Source organism: Myotis myotis, unplaced genomic scaffold (assembly GCF_014108235.1).
Source record: "Myotis myotis isolate mMyoMyo1 unplaced genomic scaffold, mMyoMyo1.p scaffold_m19_p_8, whole genome shotgun sequence".
NCBI lineage: Eukaryota > Metazoa > Chordata > Mammalia > Chiroptera > Vespertilionidae > Myotis > Myotis myotis.
Window position 1 is genome coordinate 51,713,460 of NW_023416390.1, and position 18,147 is coordinate 51,731,606.

General features: G+C 40.7%; 1 protein-coding gene across 3 annotated transcripts in view; it reads left to right on the forward strand.

The window, feature by feature from the left end:
- The first annotated feature begins 639 nt into the window (after positions 1-639).
- GRB14 (growth factor receptor bound protein 14) overlaps positions 640-18,147 on the forward strand; it is a 110,371-nt gene continuing 92,863 nt past the window's right edge. For all 3 annotated transcript variants that reach the window (XR_004969458.1, XM_036320126.1, XM_036320127.1), the window contains exons 1-2: positions 640-1,003; positions 2,222-2,354. Coding sequence is in view for 2 of the 3 variants with exons in the window: in XM_036320126.1 (XP_036176019.1) it covers positions 813-1,003; positions 2,222-2,354 (324 nt within the window). In the remaining variant the exon portion in view is untranslated. The remainder of the gene's footprint in view (positions 1,004-2,221; positions 2,355-18,147) is intronic.

An 18,147-nucleotide genomic window follows, 5' to 3' on the forward strand; every position in this document is an offset into this window, starting at 1 on the left:
ACATCTTCAGGTTTACTTGTGCCTTCTTAAGAATTCTCAAACACCGCAGTAGTTTTCTCTACTGATAGTGTTTACTGCCTCCCCTCCTCCCGCCCTGGCCCCCCAAACCCCCCACCCCAGCCTTGGGCTGCGGGGTGGAAGGGGGGAAGACTGGGGCAAACCTTGCCCCAAGGCCCCCTGGCCTCCTGGCACCGTGGGGCCTGTCATGGCGGCCCAGCCACAGCTTAGGTGATGATCTCAGACTGCAGAGCAAGAAGAATGGAGCGCGCTGGGGGTCCGCGCAGCTCACACGCTGCCCCACCTGCAGGCCCGCAGGCAAGCCGGGCGGGATCGCCGCTCCGTGGGTCCCCGCCTCCAGCCGCGCGGGGCCCACTCGGACCCCGGGCTCATCCTCGCGCTCCGGTGCCCACCTGGGGAGGCGGGGGTCCATCCAGGCCAGGGGCGCAGCCCCCGAAGCCCAGGCGCGCTTGGCCTGGGAAGGACGCCGGCCTCCTGGAGCGCCCCCGGCCCGCGCGGGGCCCGACCGGCACCCGGCCGCCTCCCCGCCCCCTCCGCGCGTCGCCCCGCCGCCTTCGGCCCCCACCCACCGCTCCTCCCCTCTCCCCACCCTCCTCCTCCGCCCCCTCCCCTCCCCCTCCGCCTCGCCCGCTGCTCGGAGGAGCGACGGAGCCGCCCGGGCCGGAGCGCAGGCGGCGAGGCCACCGCACCTGCAGCGCGCTCGGCGGCCGCACGGGCACCTGGCCTCCTGCCTCCCGACCTCCTGCCCCCGGGCGCGGGTCTCCCCGGACGCCCGAGCCCCCTGATCCGCTACGATGACCACTTCCCTGCAAGATGGGCAGGGCGCCGCGGGCAGGGCGGCAGCCGGGGAGCCGCCGCTGGCCGCCCAGGTGTGCGGCGCTGCCCGGGGGAGGGGCGACGCCCGCGACCTGGCGCGGGGCCCCCGGCTGCACGCGCGCGCGCTCCTGGCCCCGCCGGACGGGCCCCGCGGCTGGGCGGCCGACAGGTAGGCGGCCCTCCGGGGCGCGGGGGAGTGTCCGGGGTGGCGGCCGGCGCGGGGGTGAGGAGGCGGTCCTCGGGGGTGAGCCATGTGCCCAGAGCCGGGCCAAGTTTGTGAAAGTCTCTGAAGACGAGTCCCTCGGAGCTGGCTGCTGCCCGATCGGCGGGACATTGCGATCTGGCAGAGCCTTATAAATAGCATCGCCGGTTCGGGGAGAGCACCCGGGCTCGCGCGCCTCTGCCCATCCGTGTCAAGTGGGAGGCCGAGCTGCAGGCCGACCGCCCACCTCCCTTCCTTCTTCCTGGCCCCGTATTGAAAAACAAATAAACAACGCCTTTTATTTTTATAGATTTACAAAATCCTACCGTAAACGAGTTCACCTCCCGCGTAGAGTCTTACGGCGACCCTGAAGGAGGAGAGCAGGGATGGACACTTGAGCAGTCTTGCTGTTCAGCAGGAAAGCATAGAGGCTTTGAAAGGTTTCCCAATTGCCACAGCATTCAGCTCTAAGTGCCTTTAGAGTTCACAATTTTACACGCACGTTAGAAAAGGAAAAGGTTGCAACAATACACGATTCTCTTAGTCCTTTACATTCATACATTTAATTGGGACTTCTTTCAGATGTTCAAAGTGCTTCAACTTCACTGAAGTTAAAATTACTTTCAGTGGACTAGATATCCCCACTAGCAACTTCTATCACTTACCTCCTCAAAAACACTGCCTCGCGATTTAGTATCTATAAGTACTTGAAAAACCAGCAGGCTGTGTGTGGGCAACATTGTGAATGAAATTTGAAGTGAGATGAACCACAGCTATAATTAATAAACCATAACTTCCAAAAGTGATTAGTAAAATGGCATAGGGATGCATTCACTCTATTTTTATAGACTTCGTCAATTCAATGGATGCATAACAATGCCTAACTCCTATGGGTGATTTTTGCATTCATAAATATATAGTATGTATTTGGGCTTCAGGGAAATGATCAAAGTGCTGGAAATGGGGTTTCCATGCCTGGTGACTTTTTACCCGCCCCCTCTTCCCAAAGGATAGGATACTATACGTGATTGTATATTAATTAGCATTTTATCTTAACCCACAGAAAGTACATCACAGACTGTTGTCACAGAGTGGTGCATGTTAGCCTTAGCTTTTTAATTCTGACAGCAATTATATTTTACTTTCTGTTTTATATAAATTTCATCCTATGTTCTCTTGGTGTAGGAGAAAAAAGAAAGATCTTGATGTTCTGGAAGTGTCATCTATTCCAAACCCTTTTCCTGAGCTATGCTGTTCTTCATTTACATCTGTGTTATCAACAGACCTGTTTCCCCAAACAAATTCAAGGAAAAAACAGGTATGCATTTAAAAAATCTTCTAATTCAAAATTATCAGGAGTTCTACATCTATATAGTCTTTACAATGCTCAATAACTTGCAATATTAATAAAGGCCTATTTTAAATAACTCTATTGACTGACATAGTTCTTTGGCATTATTTGCCCTTAAGGCCTCAGTTTTCACAGTTGTATAATGGGAATTTAAAACTTACCTGTCAGGCCTGTCCGGGTGGTTCAGTGGTTGAATGGTGATCTATGTCCCAGGAGGTCACAGTTTGATTCCCAGTCAGGGCACATGCCCAGGTTGTGGTCTTAATCCCCAGTGTGGGGCATGTAGGAGACAGCCGATCAATGATTTTTGTCTCATCATTGATGTTTCTCTATTTCACTCTCCCTCTCCCTTCCTCTCTGAAATCAATAAAAATATATATTAAAAAAAAAAGGTTAGCTGTCAGGCTTTTTGGATGGTTTAAATGATAAAATATCTGTATAGTGCAGAGTCTGAGAGCTATTATTCACAGAGTAGGTGGAAGAAGTCTATGGGATAACTAGATTATTAATTGTAGGTCAGGAATTGGAAAGGGGGGGCAGTGATATGGGGGATGAGAAAGGGATTGGCTGGTTGTTTAATACCAAACCAACCTCATTTACTAAAGGAAAGTGATATAGTGAATCTGTGGCAGAGGTAATTGGAGTTTAGGACCCCATGTCTCCTTTATTTCAATGAATTCCTCTTACTGAAGGCAGAAGGCAGATGACTTGTAAGTGATCATTAAAAGGAGGACTTTTATTTTTATGATTTTCTTTCTTTATGAGTTTCTAGTGTGGGACCGACTTAAGCAAATTAGATTTCAAGGTTGAAGCAACTAGGGGGAGATCCATCACAATTACACATTTTGCAAAAGAAAACAAACAAAAAAATCAGTATATTTTAGAATAATCCTATCTCTTCTTAATATTCTTCCTCCCAGTTTTGAATCAAGAAAACAAGGAGAGGCTTTACTAGGCAAAATGTATCTTGTTCTTGCAGGGTAGAAGCAGTAAGTTTAAACAGTCAGATGCTTGCAGTGAGGAGAGAGAGGGATCATTTTCGCCCATCTGTTGTTCCCTTTCTTTTTTTCTGCACTTTTACTACCTGTGGTGGGCTTGGTAATGTATGTTTATAGTTTTAGGGATGGAGGAAATGCCCTAGGAAAGAGATGAATCCTTGGTAACATGTAGTAGTAATTCCATCCATGGGATGTTGTGTTTTGACAGAAGTCTGGTATAACAAAGCATATATACTTCTCTTTGGTGGAGGGAGGGTGAAATTTAATTGGTGCATGTACCTTTGGAGAAGGACTGGAGAGAGTGGGAATAAACATTCCCAGAGCAGATGAATGTTATGAGTTAGTCCTTAAGCGGTGGGACTGAGACTTTGGACGGGGAGATGAACAAGAAAGAGACTCTCTTGAGAACTTTATTGTCAGAGTGAGGTTTAAAGGAAGAGCCCAAGGGAAAAATGCCATTCTGAAATGTCTGGGCCCGTTGAGAGCACGGCTTTTTGGGATATAAAATGGATGACAGATTTGACTGTGTGTCAATGTGGTGGAAAGAATTGATTCTGGATTGTCCATGTGACCCAGAATGGGAGAAGGAAATGTCTGGTGGAGTTTCACAGACTCCCCTGTTTATGGAGGGCTTGTTATGTTCCTTGCGCCTAGGCCAGTGATGGCGAACCTATGACACGCGAACTCATTTTTTTGGTTGATTTTTCTTTGTTAAATGGCATTTAAATATATAAAATAAATATCAAAAATATAAATCTTTGTTTTACTATGGTTGCAAATATCAAAAAATTTCTATATGTGACAGGGCAACAGAGTTAAGTTAGGGTTTTTCAAAATGCTGACACGCCGAGCTCAAAAGGTTCGCCATCACTGGCCTAGGCTCTGAGACACTGAGCTAAGCAAAAAGGCCATCCAGAGGGTGTTTACTGAGGTGGGGCTTCGATTTGGGGTTGGGTTAATTTTGTGAATGGATATTGAGAATGCCTGTGTCTAAGAGATGCATCCATGGGGCAGGTTTCTTTTGAATAGAGAGATAATCAGTATTGTATGCTTATGCTAATAGAATTAAAAGAGAAAGAGTGGGTGTTGAGGTGAGGGTTAAGCCAAGCTGTGCCCTATGTGTGGCTAGTCATCATCCTAGAGTAAGACATCTTATCTTGGGGAAGGACATTTCTTCAGATCAGGCTTATTAGCAAATGGCAAGATGGGATAAGGGTGCTGTATTACTGTCTCTGACTGATTTCTTGCTCAGGCCTTGTGCCCTGTTTCCCCAGTGACCTTCTCAGAGAGCTCCGCACCCATACAGACAGCTGTGCTGTTTCATTTCATGAGCAGAGTTCTGGCCTGAGTCCTGGGGACCAGTCCCAGAGGGGCGTTCCCACCAGAAAGGGCACTTCCTGTTGATCTCTTCCTCCAGCCCAAGGGTTAGGGTCTCTAAGTAGAGAAGGCTGTCCCAAAGTGGAAAAGAGGAAGGTTCTTTTTCATATATTTTTTTAATGTTTTCTTTTCCCTACCGTGACTTTGCCTTAAGAATTTATCCTTTGTTTTAATTCCTTTGTATATGCTCAGTTCTTTGGAATGAGTGAAGTTTTGGGAACCCATGATTCTATGTCAGTGATTTCCCCAAGGTTGTGTCTTGGTAACACTAATTACCCTTTTACAAGATGATATTTATGGACCAGTTGTCTCTGATCTTTGGTTGAGATGATGCAAAAGACAGTATGGAATAGGTACTATTGAATATTATATGTGGGTGAAACATTCTAGGGAACGATGTCTCTTTCTTTATATTCTCTCTTTCTTTTGGTTTGACTATTCCAGTCATTTTAGCAATTCTTTCTCCCCTTAGAAATGCTAAATTTTATGTGGCTTTTCAAAACCACAGTCAGATCATTTCACAGGGTATATGTATGTATATATATATATATACACACACACGCACACATACATACACAATATGAGTTGCCTACATAATTCATGAGTGGTAAACTGCAATGAAACCACAAATAAGATATGCTTTATCTCTTTTTGCAAATACAGTATCCCAGAGTATTCAATACTGTTGGCATCTCGTATTTCTTTTTTAAATGAGAGCTGGAATAAGATAAAATCTGGATTCTTCACTTACTCTTCCATTCTGGTATTTTTATAATATTGGCCAGATATATTTCCCAGGCATATTTCTTTGTGTTCACCAATAAAGCAATTTCAAAGTGTATCGTCTTTTTGTACTTGGACCCGGCTCGTATAGTAACTCTGGTTAATTGCTTCCCAGGACTATGTAGTAAAACTAATTCAAAATAAAACCTCTGAAGATTTTAAAGATAAAAAGACACCCGTGAAAAATTGTGTCATGGAATGTTCGTGCTGGAAGAAGTCTTCAAGATCATCTAGTCCAGCGGTTCTCAACTTGTGGGTCGCGACCCCTTTGGTGGTCAAACGACCCTTTCACAGGGGTCGTCTAAGACCATCCTGCATATCAGATATTTACATGACGATTCATAACAGTAGCAAAATTACAGTTATGAAGTAGCAACGAAAATAATTTTATGATTGGGTCACAGCATGAGGAACTGTATTTAAAGGGCCAGAAGGTGAGAACCACTGATAGTCGAATGAACTTCTTTTACAGATGAGCAAATAGAGGCTAAGAAATGCTTTGGCCAAAATCTGGCTTTCTTTTTTATTTTTAAAATATATTTTTATTGATTTCAGAAAGAAGGGAGAGGGAGAGAGAGATAGAAACATCAATGATGAGCGAGAATAATTGATTGACTGCCTCCTGCATGCCCCACACTGGGGATTGAGCCCACAACCTAGGCATATTGACTGACATGTAATCGAACTGTGACCTCCTGGTTCATAGGTCGAGGTTCAACCACTGAGCCATGCTGGCTGGGCAAATCTGGATTTCTTGAGGCTTTGACCATCTTTTTTTGAGGAAGATACAATTTCCAAAGAAATGAAGAACCATAAGCGTTCTTCAAGTAATAAACTTATGGTAGTGTTGTTAGTGATAACTCTGCCCATTATGCAAGAGTAGGGGTGACAAATACCATTTGTTAATATTCTAATAGCTAAGGACCTGAATCTTTTTTATTTTTTGACAAAGATAACTGTGTCATTGTGTTTTCCCCTTCTAGCTTTCTTCTCCATCTTCAACCTAACATTGACAGGAAAAATTTACCAAATAATTAGTCATCTCACCAAATAAGATTTATTAGCGTTGCTAATAACTAGCTTTTGTATGTAGTTTATGGTCCACAGGATGTTATCTCACAAGCACACCAGTAAGTGGGTCTCTTATCCAAATTTTAAGCTTTAAAAAAGGAAATGCAAAAGCCAGAAGTGATTTGCCTATACATCTGCAGTTTAAATAAAAGGAGATCAAAAAGATGATTGTGTCTCAGTGTGCTTTGCCTCTTATCACACTATTTCTAGTGTATTCTGTATGCAATTAAGCCTTTTTGTTACTTAAGAAAAGTGAAAAATATCTTCCAAATAATTAAGAAATGACTTTTCCATAAGCTCTGCCTTAGAATTTTTTTCCTTTCATTTGTCAAGGATGATAAAAGGAAGTTCATCTCTTTTCCCAAATTAAGGGCCTCTTCTTTCAATCCTTTGTGATTAAGTAATTATTCCATTTTGTGCAGTGCTGAAACTGTGGGTATAATCCATTAGCCACACTCTCATATACTCATTTCTCCAGTATACACAATAGAAAATAATAAACTATAGCCCATGTTCCCGTTTATCAGGTTTAGCAATTATCAAGATTTTTTGTATCCTTTATTTCATTTATTCCTCTTTAAAATTTTTACTGACTTTGTTGAAATTTTATAAAGTAAACCCTGTACATACTGTTGATTGTATCCTTACCTAGTTTTGTCTGAATCTCTGAAAAACACACACATTTCCTTAAAAGGCCATTATTCCCTAACAAAAACATTAATTTACTTTTAAAACCATCTATAATCAAATTTTCTCATTTACAACCATCTATAATCAAATTTATCAGTTGGAATGGTACATCAAATGCTAAAATTATAAACTGGCTGTATTTCAAAGTCTTTAAATTAGTGCTTCGGAAATTTAAATTTATTTTCACATGAAACGACATTATAAGTTATATTTAGGCCACCCAAGCCATTTTACAAAATCCTATTTGATGTGAAATGAAATGCAGATATCATGTAAAGGCAAAAAAGAATAATAGAAACAGTACTTGCTTCTATTAGGGTTTGAAACAAATACGTCTTTCCAACAGCAATTACTACTTTTGAATGTTGGCACTTGATGAATATAATTTTTCTTGGAGAGGAATTTGAAAGTACACAGATCTTTGTAGCAATATTGAAGCAGGCTTTAGAACAGTACTTCTCAAAGTGTAGTCACTGGACCAACCTTCCTCAGAATGAGCAGGGATGCTTGTGAAAAATATAGAAACTTGAACCTGTTCCAAAACCCACTGAATAATAACACTGTGAAGGGCATAGGAATTTGACCTTTTATTATTTTTCTCTTTGACATATGTACAAAATCAGGGGTATTCTTATCCTCTGCTGCTTTCAAACTCTGGGGGCAATCTGACTTTTTAAAATTGTGGACAATTTCATTTAGTTGGTGAAAGGTAGGAATACTACAAATGGACTTCAGTCGCTATTTTGACCTGGTATTGATTGTTTGGAGGAAACAGAACCTCACATGAACTAGCCTGAAAGGTTATGTTATAGTGCTTCAGGGCCAAAAGTTCACTGATCTCATGAGAAATTGGAATTGGAAACTGGAAAGTCAGCAAAAATCACCACAGCCACTTCTCCCTTCTCTTTCTTTTGTTCTCCCCCAAGCATAGCACATAGTCTCTGCTTCGTGTACATCGATTTCACTTCATGACATTCTGCAGTCCTGCTTGTTTTGATTGCGTGTCAGTGCAGGTGTCCCAAACGGCCACCCCGATTGGAATAAATATTTCATCCTGGTAACTGACTGGAGTCTATACCTGGACAGAGATTTTAACCCAGAGTGTTAAATTCTTATTCAGTCAGCTGTGGTCAAAGGGACATAGGGACCTGGACCAAGGCTCACTAAGCAAGGGTTGTGGGAACACCTTTTGTGAACTGGAGGTGCAGGTTCAGTAGGTATAGTATAGAGTGGTGGAGAGAAAACAATGGACGGCTAGTGACCCAGAAAAAAAGATCCCACAAAACAAATTCCTATAATAAGTGTATGACGTGGTGACCCATTGATTGGTTTGGCTGACCAGTTTCTTCACCTCAGATCACTTAATTCACTTGAAGTCTATTTATTTGATATGGTTTCAGTTGGTGCCACCCGTCAGTGATGGGAAACCCCCTTGGCCATTGTTCTGAGCTTGCATCTTAGTGAGGCCCTCAGCTACCAACTCTAGTTTCTCCCTTGTTCATGTTAGTTACCTTCATTTGTAGCAGAAGACAGCTGTCTCTTCCTATTTTAAAACTTAAATCCCTGGAAAATATTCTGTTTGTCAAGGTTTTATTTCCAGTTCGAAGATTGCCTCTAAGTTTTGGTTAATTTGAAGGGTACATTGTAGTGCATTTGTCTCCAATATGCGTTTTGTTTTCCAGTTCGTTGAAAGCTCAGCTTCTGGTTTGTTTTCTCCTTGGGGCATATATTAAGTTCTATCAAGAGAAGGAAAATTGAAATCATTCATGGTTCAATATCAACGTGGATCTTAATTAATATAAAAAAGATTTCTGCAGTCCTATGCATGTTGGTTTCAAAAATATCAGTTTATGCCTGGCTGCGGGGGCTCAGTGATTGAGCATCGACCTATGAACCAGGAGGTCACAGTTAGATTCCCGGTCAGGGCACATGTCCTGGTTGTGGGGTCGATCCCCAGTGTGGGGCATGCAGGAGGCAGCTGATTAATGATTCTCTCTCATTATTGATGTTTTTTTTCTCTCTCTCTCCCCTTCCTCTCTGAAATCAATAAAAATATATTTTAAAGTAAGCCAGGTTATAGGAAATAGTAACAAATTATGTTGTGTAAGCGTTTGATCAGGGATAAGCAGACTTGGGAATTGTTCTTTTGGCACCTAGAGAAAGGACAGCTCAAGGGAGAACCTGGGAAGTGACTACAAGCCTTTGCCAAGGCGTGGGAGCCGAAGGGAAACTTTTGGAATGAATTCACAAGAGAAATGGGAGAGCCAGTATGGGGAGAACAGCCATTAGTTCTTGCCCTTCCCTTTGGTCCCACTTATTTAGTATTTTCTCAAAGCCGCAGAGAAAATAAGCACACAAAGAAGGATATTCTGAACAAGTTTATGACTGTTTCTATCTATTCCACAAGATCATTTGTAAGTTGGCTGTTTATTTACATGCATTTTCCTATAGGTGTAATGTTACATGTGGTGGTTAGATTGGTATGGCAGTCAGTAAAAAATTTTCAACCCATTATAGCTCCAAAGAATAGTACATGTACAACATCCTGTATACCATTTTTAATAAGTTTCTATGGAAAGAGGTGAGCCAATATGATGTGATTAAAAGATATTAGACTGGGAATAAAGAAGCCTAGTTTTTTTTCTTCTCTTTATTGATTTTAAGGTATTACAAATATGTCCTTATCCCCACATTGTCCCCCCACCCCCCCAATCCTGCCCTCACCCTCAACCCCTGTTGTCTGCGTCAATTGGTTAGGCTTATATGCATGCGTACAAGTCCTTTGGTTGATCTCTCCTCCTTACCCCCACCCTCCCCTACCTTCCCTCTGAGGTTTGAGCATCTGATCGATGCTTCTCTGTGTGTAGTTTTTAATAGGGTCCTGCTGCTGATGAGTGAGTGAGAAGAGACTGTTGCCTACACTTTCTGGGCCTTTGAGCGCTGCGATTTCTTCCTGTTCTGAGAGCAAGTGATTCCAGTGGCTCTTGAAGAACTAGTGACTCCATGTAGTACATACAGGAGTCTTGGGAGGTTTCTTTGGTTCCATTGCCCCAGAAGTTCTTTTCTAAGCCTTTGTTCCGATCTTCCCACAGGTTCACCACACCTCCTTTGATAAAGAGTCCATTGGGATTCCATGGGGCAAGGAGCAAAGGAGCCACCATGGTGGAAATGATGGGGGCAGGCGGGGCTAGTTAAACCACAAATTGTGCGTCAAAGTCAAGGTCCAACTATTAGAGAGTCAGAAAAGGTATATCTGGAAGTGGGGCCAGATTAGGTGGTACAGTTATATTTAAACTTAGATGTATGGATATAAGATTAGATGTGGACATTTGAGGCTGATGTAGGTCCAGTATGTACCTGGCTGTTCTCCACTTTCAAGTCATCCATTGGTTGCTCAAACCAGAAACCTAGGAGACCTCTTTCTGATCTTTGTCAAGTACAGCTCCATCTTTCATCACAATATACTAGAAGCCATAAACTTGTCTCTGTCTCCACTGCTATCATCCCAAGTTAGGTCCCTGTCTTTTCCTGTACAAAAGCCTCATAAATGGCCTCCTTGCTTCTACTTTCACCTGTTTTGGTCTATTCTCCATTCACTTGCTACAGTAAACTTTCAGAAATGTAGATCATATCATGTCACTCCCTGGTTGAAAACTTTTCTATAGCTGAGAATGAAATCTAAATTCTTATCTTGGCCCATAGGTCTGTACATGGTTTAGCTTCTGTACACCTCTTAAAACTCACCTGAATTCTACTCTTTGTTCATTATACTCCAGCCATGGAAGGGCGATCCTACGCGTTTGTGAACTTGGCAAGCTTTTTTCTACTTCAGAGCCTTTGGCTTGATTGTTTCCTCTGCCTAGAACCTCTTTTCCTGACTCTTCACATAGCTGACACCTTTTTAATCTTAGCTCTCAGTACAAGATCATCTTATCAAGGAGGCCTTTTTTTGACTAGTCTACCTAAGGTATCCCTCTACATCTGTAAAGGGTATGCATTTCCCCATTTCCATATTTCAAACACTAAATAATTCAACTATGCCATTACTCCCCCACCTCCATCACACAACCTGTTGTATTTTCCTAGCTGTACTTACCATAATCTAAATTGTCTTTTTTATTTATTGGGTCTAATTATTATTTTCCTCTTTAAATAGAGTGTGGTAGGCTCATTGTTTTGGAGTTCTTTGGGAAAAGAATAGATAATTGGGTTATTGAAGATAATTAAAACCAAATTTTAACAAATTGTATTTTGACATATTATTCTAATCATGATCAATCATTTTCGTCCTCTTTTCATCAAATTAAAAAATATATATCCAATTATATTAACAGAGTCTATGAACAAAGATAAAGTTATATGCTAGAATACTGGACCAACTGGATTTAGTAGCATATACATTTTGCTTTCATTACACACATAAGATCATGTGTAATGAAATTAATGACATATTTCTGACTTTATACATTATTTCATAGAGTTATAAGTGAAAAGTGCTTGATGGACTGCTGTACTTTCTTCCAGCTTACTTTGTATTAACAAAAATTTAGCCCTAACTGATTTGGCTCAATGGATAGAGCGTCTGCCTGCGGACTTAAGGGTCCCAGGTTCGATTCCGGTCAGGGGCATGTACCTTGGTTGCAGGCACATCCCCAGTGGGAAGTGTGCAGGAGGCAGCTGATCGGTGTTTCTCTCTCATCGATGTTTCTAACTCTCTATCCCTCTCCCTTCCTCTCTGTAAGAAATCAATAAAATATATTTTTTTAAAAAAATTCACACATTTAGCAGATTTAAGTGGAAATATCCATTGGGTTTATAATATAAGTCTTTCAGAGCAAGGGATTGGTGTTAGCACATTTTTTAATTATTAACTATTAATGGCATAGTTGAATTATTTAGTGTTTATAATATGGAAATGGGGAAATGCATACCCTTTAGTATATAAGACTTTCCAAGGGGTGTACAAAATCATAGATTTAAGAAAATCTGTTTCTAAATCCCCATCTTCCAATGTACTTTTTCCTAAAACTTATCTTCCTGAGAACCCACCAGTGTTCACAATAACCTTCTCACCTGGTGCATTACCCAGGGGCATGTAAACCTCCAGGGCATCACATACAGGGAAAGCTTCTTTTAATAATTAATCAAAGCACCACAAATCAGAAGCACTGCCTATCTTTTTATGCCTTACACATATTTCTCTGAAAGGGAGATAGGGTTAGAAATAAGAATTTTGGCTAGTGTTGAAATGTTCTGATTTAGATAAATGATGGTGTGATGGGAGTAATGACAAATTTTATTTATTTTTATTTATTTATTTATTTATTTATTTATTTATTTATTTATTTATTTTTGTTTTTCAGCTTTCAATTATTGACTTCAGTTCTTCCCTCTCCTGTTGTCAGAGAATGGATAACCTTTGAGGGAGAGTTTCCTAAGAACAAAGCAATAGTGCATCAGGGAGAAATATTGAATGCTGAAAGTGGCCTTTGGTCATGTAGTTAAATGTATTTCCCCTGTTCTCAATACTTAGGACCCATCAGTAGCTGAAGGAAAGCACACTGACAAACACCTGATATGATAGAGGTTACTGCTGTGGCGAGGATCCTTGGGAAGCCAACCTGAAGAGTGGCTTTGCCTGTAGAAAGTTTACTAGGGAGAGCTCATGGAAACATTGCCTGTGGGAATAGACCCAGGGGATAGACACAGTGCAGCCCCAGCAGAGACCTTAGCCAGTCCCATAGGAGCTCTGGATCTGGGATGACCCTACAGAATGATTCACAGTTAGGGCCGAGGAGCTGGGCTGTCCAGGAAGGACTCTCTTCAGCCTAGTGCAGTGGCTCGCAGGGAGGGTTTAGCCAGGAGGTCTTCATGGCTGACACTCTAACAGCTGGGAGAACGAGTGCGTCAGTGCTGAAGGTTTGGGATGGTGTGCCGCAGCATCTGCCACAGTCAGTAACTGACTCCTTTAAATGTAACAGAAATTCCTTCGGGGACTACCACAATTTTTAGATACATTAGATAAAACTCAATGAAGTAATATGTACATAATTTTTTTTCAGATTCTGTGTATTTTATTTAATATAGTGGTTAAAACCCATTTTATGAAATCATATCGTGAGATATTTATTTGTATGCTAGTCAATTCCCATTCTATTTTATTAAAAAAACTTTAATATTTCTTAATTTCTGTTGACAAAAAATATGCTAGCTGCTAGACTCATTTTTTAAAAAACATACACCTTTTTCTTTCATTAAAAACATAAAGACATTTTTATCACAATGTAATTCCAATTAATGGGGCTATTTCTAATTTTATACTGATTTTTATTTAGTTAAATAAAAAAGCTGAAAGTCAAGGTGGAAATGACACTCACGCAAAGGAATTTCATGCCCTTTTTGACACTTCATCATACTCCTCAGAACTCTTAGTTCTGTATTTAATTTTGATTGCTTTCAGCCATTTCTCTTATAAGATATAGTCAATAATTTTCAGTAAAGATTTTTCTTTCTCAGAATGCCTATTGATAATCTCTTATTGAGAAAAGTAAAGCGGATTTTATCTGATAGAGACTCTAATTGCTTTACTGGATGATGGATCATTAAAAAGATTCTAGCTCAGGTGGAATTTAAAACCGACATTGCTTTTCACCACCTCTGCACTCTTTTCTCTCTCACCCAGATTAATTTTTCTTTCTAGCTCATCATAGTTTGTCACATATATGTGTTCATTCTCTGCCTTTTCCCATTAGGAAATAAACCTTAAGAGAGGGTAAGGACTTTGGTTTATATATCACTGAATCAGTGGAGACTGCAATGCCTGGCACTGAGTACATTTTGCTGAATGAAAGAATAAATGAATGGGGAAGGACCAGAGAAGCGGTTGTTATTAAGGACAGAAATGAGGGAATATTTTGGAATTTACTGATAGTTTAATATAAATGATAAAGAATTTGCAATGAAACTTAGAAAAGTGAAAGTAACTAACTTAGTTTAGTTACCACGAGGGGTCTGATATTGTTGTTAAAAGAGATCCTAGAGAGGATAAACATTTAAGTATTGATTTGTCACTTTTAGCACCTTCTAAATTTGGGTCATCCTTACTCAGAACAAATTCTATTTTTTTGTCTCTTTGGTCCCCTTGTAAGCATTTTCAGTTTTACCAGCTCATGTGTGCCAGTTAAGAAGCATGTATACTTTATGGGGCTGAGTCCAGTAAAAGCTTTTCGCTCAACCCCCATTCACAGTGGAAGATTACTTTCATTCTTGGGAAGGGTGACATCTGCGTGTGAAGCCCAGTATTCAGATGAAAGGGTACTTTGGTATTATTCAACTGTGTATTGGCAAGACTCAGGCCAGTATCTAGTTTCTCTTTAGAGACATTTTGCATTATATTACAGTACTCTTACTGTGCTGTGCCAGGGAAATTAAGATCAGCTGGAACACTCTGTAGGTCATTGGCTTGGAGTCTTAGGGCACTGGGAACTTGATGTTTTGTTTTAATGACCTCATTTAGGCTGAACCTGCCTTTGTTCCAAAGGCATAAGGGCCTCTTACAAAACCAAGTCTGCACCTTTAGAGAGGTTTAGAGAAAGTGACCAAAATATTTAAAGGCATTGGGTCTACGTCCAGGTAAAGAGTACTTGATAAATTATGGCTCTTGAGTCAAGAAAGACGAAGAGGCACAATTCAAGTCTCCTCAACTTGGTTGTAGCCATTAAATGTCATGGTATCCGAAACCTGTTTGGGAGGTGGAAGGAGGTAGTTTTAAGAAAAATGGAAGGAAGAAATGTTGATGGTCATGGGGCTTGTGCTCAGGTAGATGGTCTCTGTAGAGATCTCCAGAGGACATCACCCCTGTGGAATGAAGCACCTCCTGCATATTTCTCCCAGTGGGACATGTATATGCACGTGGGGTGTGTGAGGATTGTGGGAGGGCCGTGCGGGAAGTTGTATGATGAACATGGAACATCTTTCTGGAACATAACTTTTAATTGAAAATAGGGGGAAACAGTTTTATATTTATAACAGAGGCCTGATGCACGAAATTCATGCAAGGGGCTTGGCCCTCGCAGCTCTGGCGTCATCCAGAAGGATGTCCAGAAGATTGCTAGGCGGTCCAGTTTAATTAGCATATTATGCTTTTTTTATTATAGATATTTATATTTATATTTATATTTATATTTACACTTACACACTCCTATTTTTAGAAATAGAATTCACAGGTTATGTGTATATTTAAGACAAATTAAATACCTTAGAGTTATTGCCTACCCTGAGATGGACAGGGCTATGTGATTACTTTCTTTGCATTCAGTAGTTCTGGTGAAAAAATTAAAAAAAAAAATTAGTGTTGTTTTCAGTTCTGTGGGAAGTGGCTCTTTACAATCCTCAAGAGATTTGGTTATCATCTCTTTTTTCCCTCTCAGTTCTTCTCTAGACAAGGTTCTTTATCTCTAAAGCTTCTCTTATTTTATTAGTATCTATGTCATTAATATTGAGGATATTGGCCCAACTGGAGTGGCTCAGTTGGTTGAGCATTGTCCTGTGCACTGAAAGGTTGCTGGTTCCATTACTGTTCAGGACACATACCTGGGTTGCTGAGACATCATACTTTCATGGTATAACTGATGTGCCTGATGGAACAGAACCTGTTTTAGATTTAAAAAAATATTTGTATTGATTTCAGAGAGGAAGGGAGAGGGAGAGAAATATAGAAACATCAATGATGAAAGAGAATCACCTCCCACACTGGGACAGAGCTCACAACCGGGCATGTGCCCTGACCTGGAATGGAGCCATGACCTCCTGGTTCATAGGTCGATGCTCACCACTGAACCACACTGGCCAGTCCTGTTTTAGACTTATCCAAAGGTTTCTTTCACTTAGCATTAGCTTGGACTCAATTAGTTTAGTTCTAAACATATCAAATTGTAGTCATATAAAATTTAAATATAAACATGCTTTTTACTTCTTTGAGAAAAATGATTCTTCAAAAACAATTATTAAGACTATATCCTGGATTTGGAGGTCGGTGCAGTTATAATGTAGTGTGATTTCTCTTATGCTGGTTTCTAAGGGGCATACATCCTGCTTTTATGTTAGTGATGATACAATTTTCAAGGTATTTTTGAACATGTTATCATTTCTATCCTTTGAATACCTGACTATAGTAGGTATGTGAGTTAGTTTTATCTCAGTTTTACAGATGGAAATGGATAGGGTCAAAGATCAAGGGTTAAATCGTACGGTATTGCATGACAGAGCCAGGACTTGAACCCAGATTTTCAGATTTCAATTCCAGCCCTGAATGCCTAACACAAAATTGATAGGTGAACTTATATTTAAAAACTAGACACAAAATCAATATTGCAGATTTTTATATGGTGAAACATGGAGTGTGACAATAATAAAAAGAGTTGTCCTTTAAGATGCACATGAAACCCATCCTTAATATATTCTGATATCCCATGACCTCCAGTTTTTTTCCTATGTGTTGGTATATTGCTTTCAGGAGACCAAACCTTTTCATTATGGTTTCAAAAAATGTCAGAAATCCTTATTGTTATTTTTTAATTTGTAGCATTTTGAATGATTTTTAGAAACCAGCAGGAAAATTGGATGATTCTCAAATCAGAATGTGTTTTGACTGAAAGAGTTTAGTTATACTCTGAGGTGTTAAATTAATTTTCATTGACAGGCCCTTGCCTGGGATTTAATTGAGATTTAAGTTAGTAAACGTCCTGCCCTGTGGCCTAGAGAACAAGGCCGAAGTAGATGGAGTGAAGAGGAATGTGTTTTCTCTTGCTTTTATTCTCTTGGACGGAACCCACGTCACCTCAGAAATTGATGTTTGGTAGTGGACCTGTCCTGCCACCTTAACAAGTCCAACACCCATCGTTAGAATAATTACAGGTCTATAATGTCAGTGTAGAGAATAATGGTTTTAAATCATGGGATAAAAAATGATTCAAATATTTAGAGATAGAATTAAATTCCATTATAAAAAAAGTTAGTAATCCTTTACTTATCAATATGATTACCCATTCATCTTCGAAAAGTTGTGGGCTTTTTTTGTTTTGTTTTGTTTTGTTTTGTTTTGTTTTAATCCTCACCTGAGGATATTTTTCCATTGACTTTTAGAGAGAGTAGAAGGGAGGGGGAGAAAGAGAGAGAGAGAGAGAGAGAGAAACATCAATGTGAGAGAGACACGTGGATTGGTTGCCTCCTGCACGCATCTCGACCTGGCGGGGAATCGAGCCTGCAACCAAGGTAGGTGCCCTTGACCTGAGTCGAACCTGCAACCCTTCAGTCTGTGGGCCAATGCTCTATCCACTGAGCCAAACCGAGCAGGGCAAAAAAAAAAACAACAACATTTTTTTATAAGGCTTTAGGGTGGCAGTTTTCAAATCTCCGTAAGCATGTCACATACCTGGAGTTTTTGATATAAGCATAAATTATTGGTCCTCATTTCTGAGCAGTCTCTTTCCATAGGTGTGGAGTGGGGCTGAGTTACTAAAACTTTTAACAAGCACTTGCCTGGAGAGTCTGATGATTCTGAGGCAGGCTCTCTGTAGAACACTTTGGAGGAAACCATGGTATAATCTGATTGAAACAGCAGTTGGCAGGGCATTTCCCCTACAGAGGAATAATTGGGAAATACACCTTCCTTTCTGGAGGTGGTCTTACTTGTACCTCCACATACTTTATACAGTATACGTTTGTGGTTCTGTAATATTTTTTCTAAAGGATAAATCTTGTCTAAATATTTTTTGCTTCATTTCAAAGCTGATTAGCTTTTGGTTGAACTTTAAATTGCATTATCTTTAAAAGATAAATTG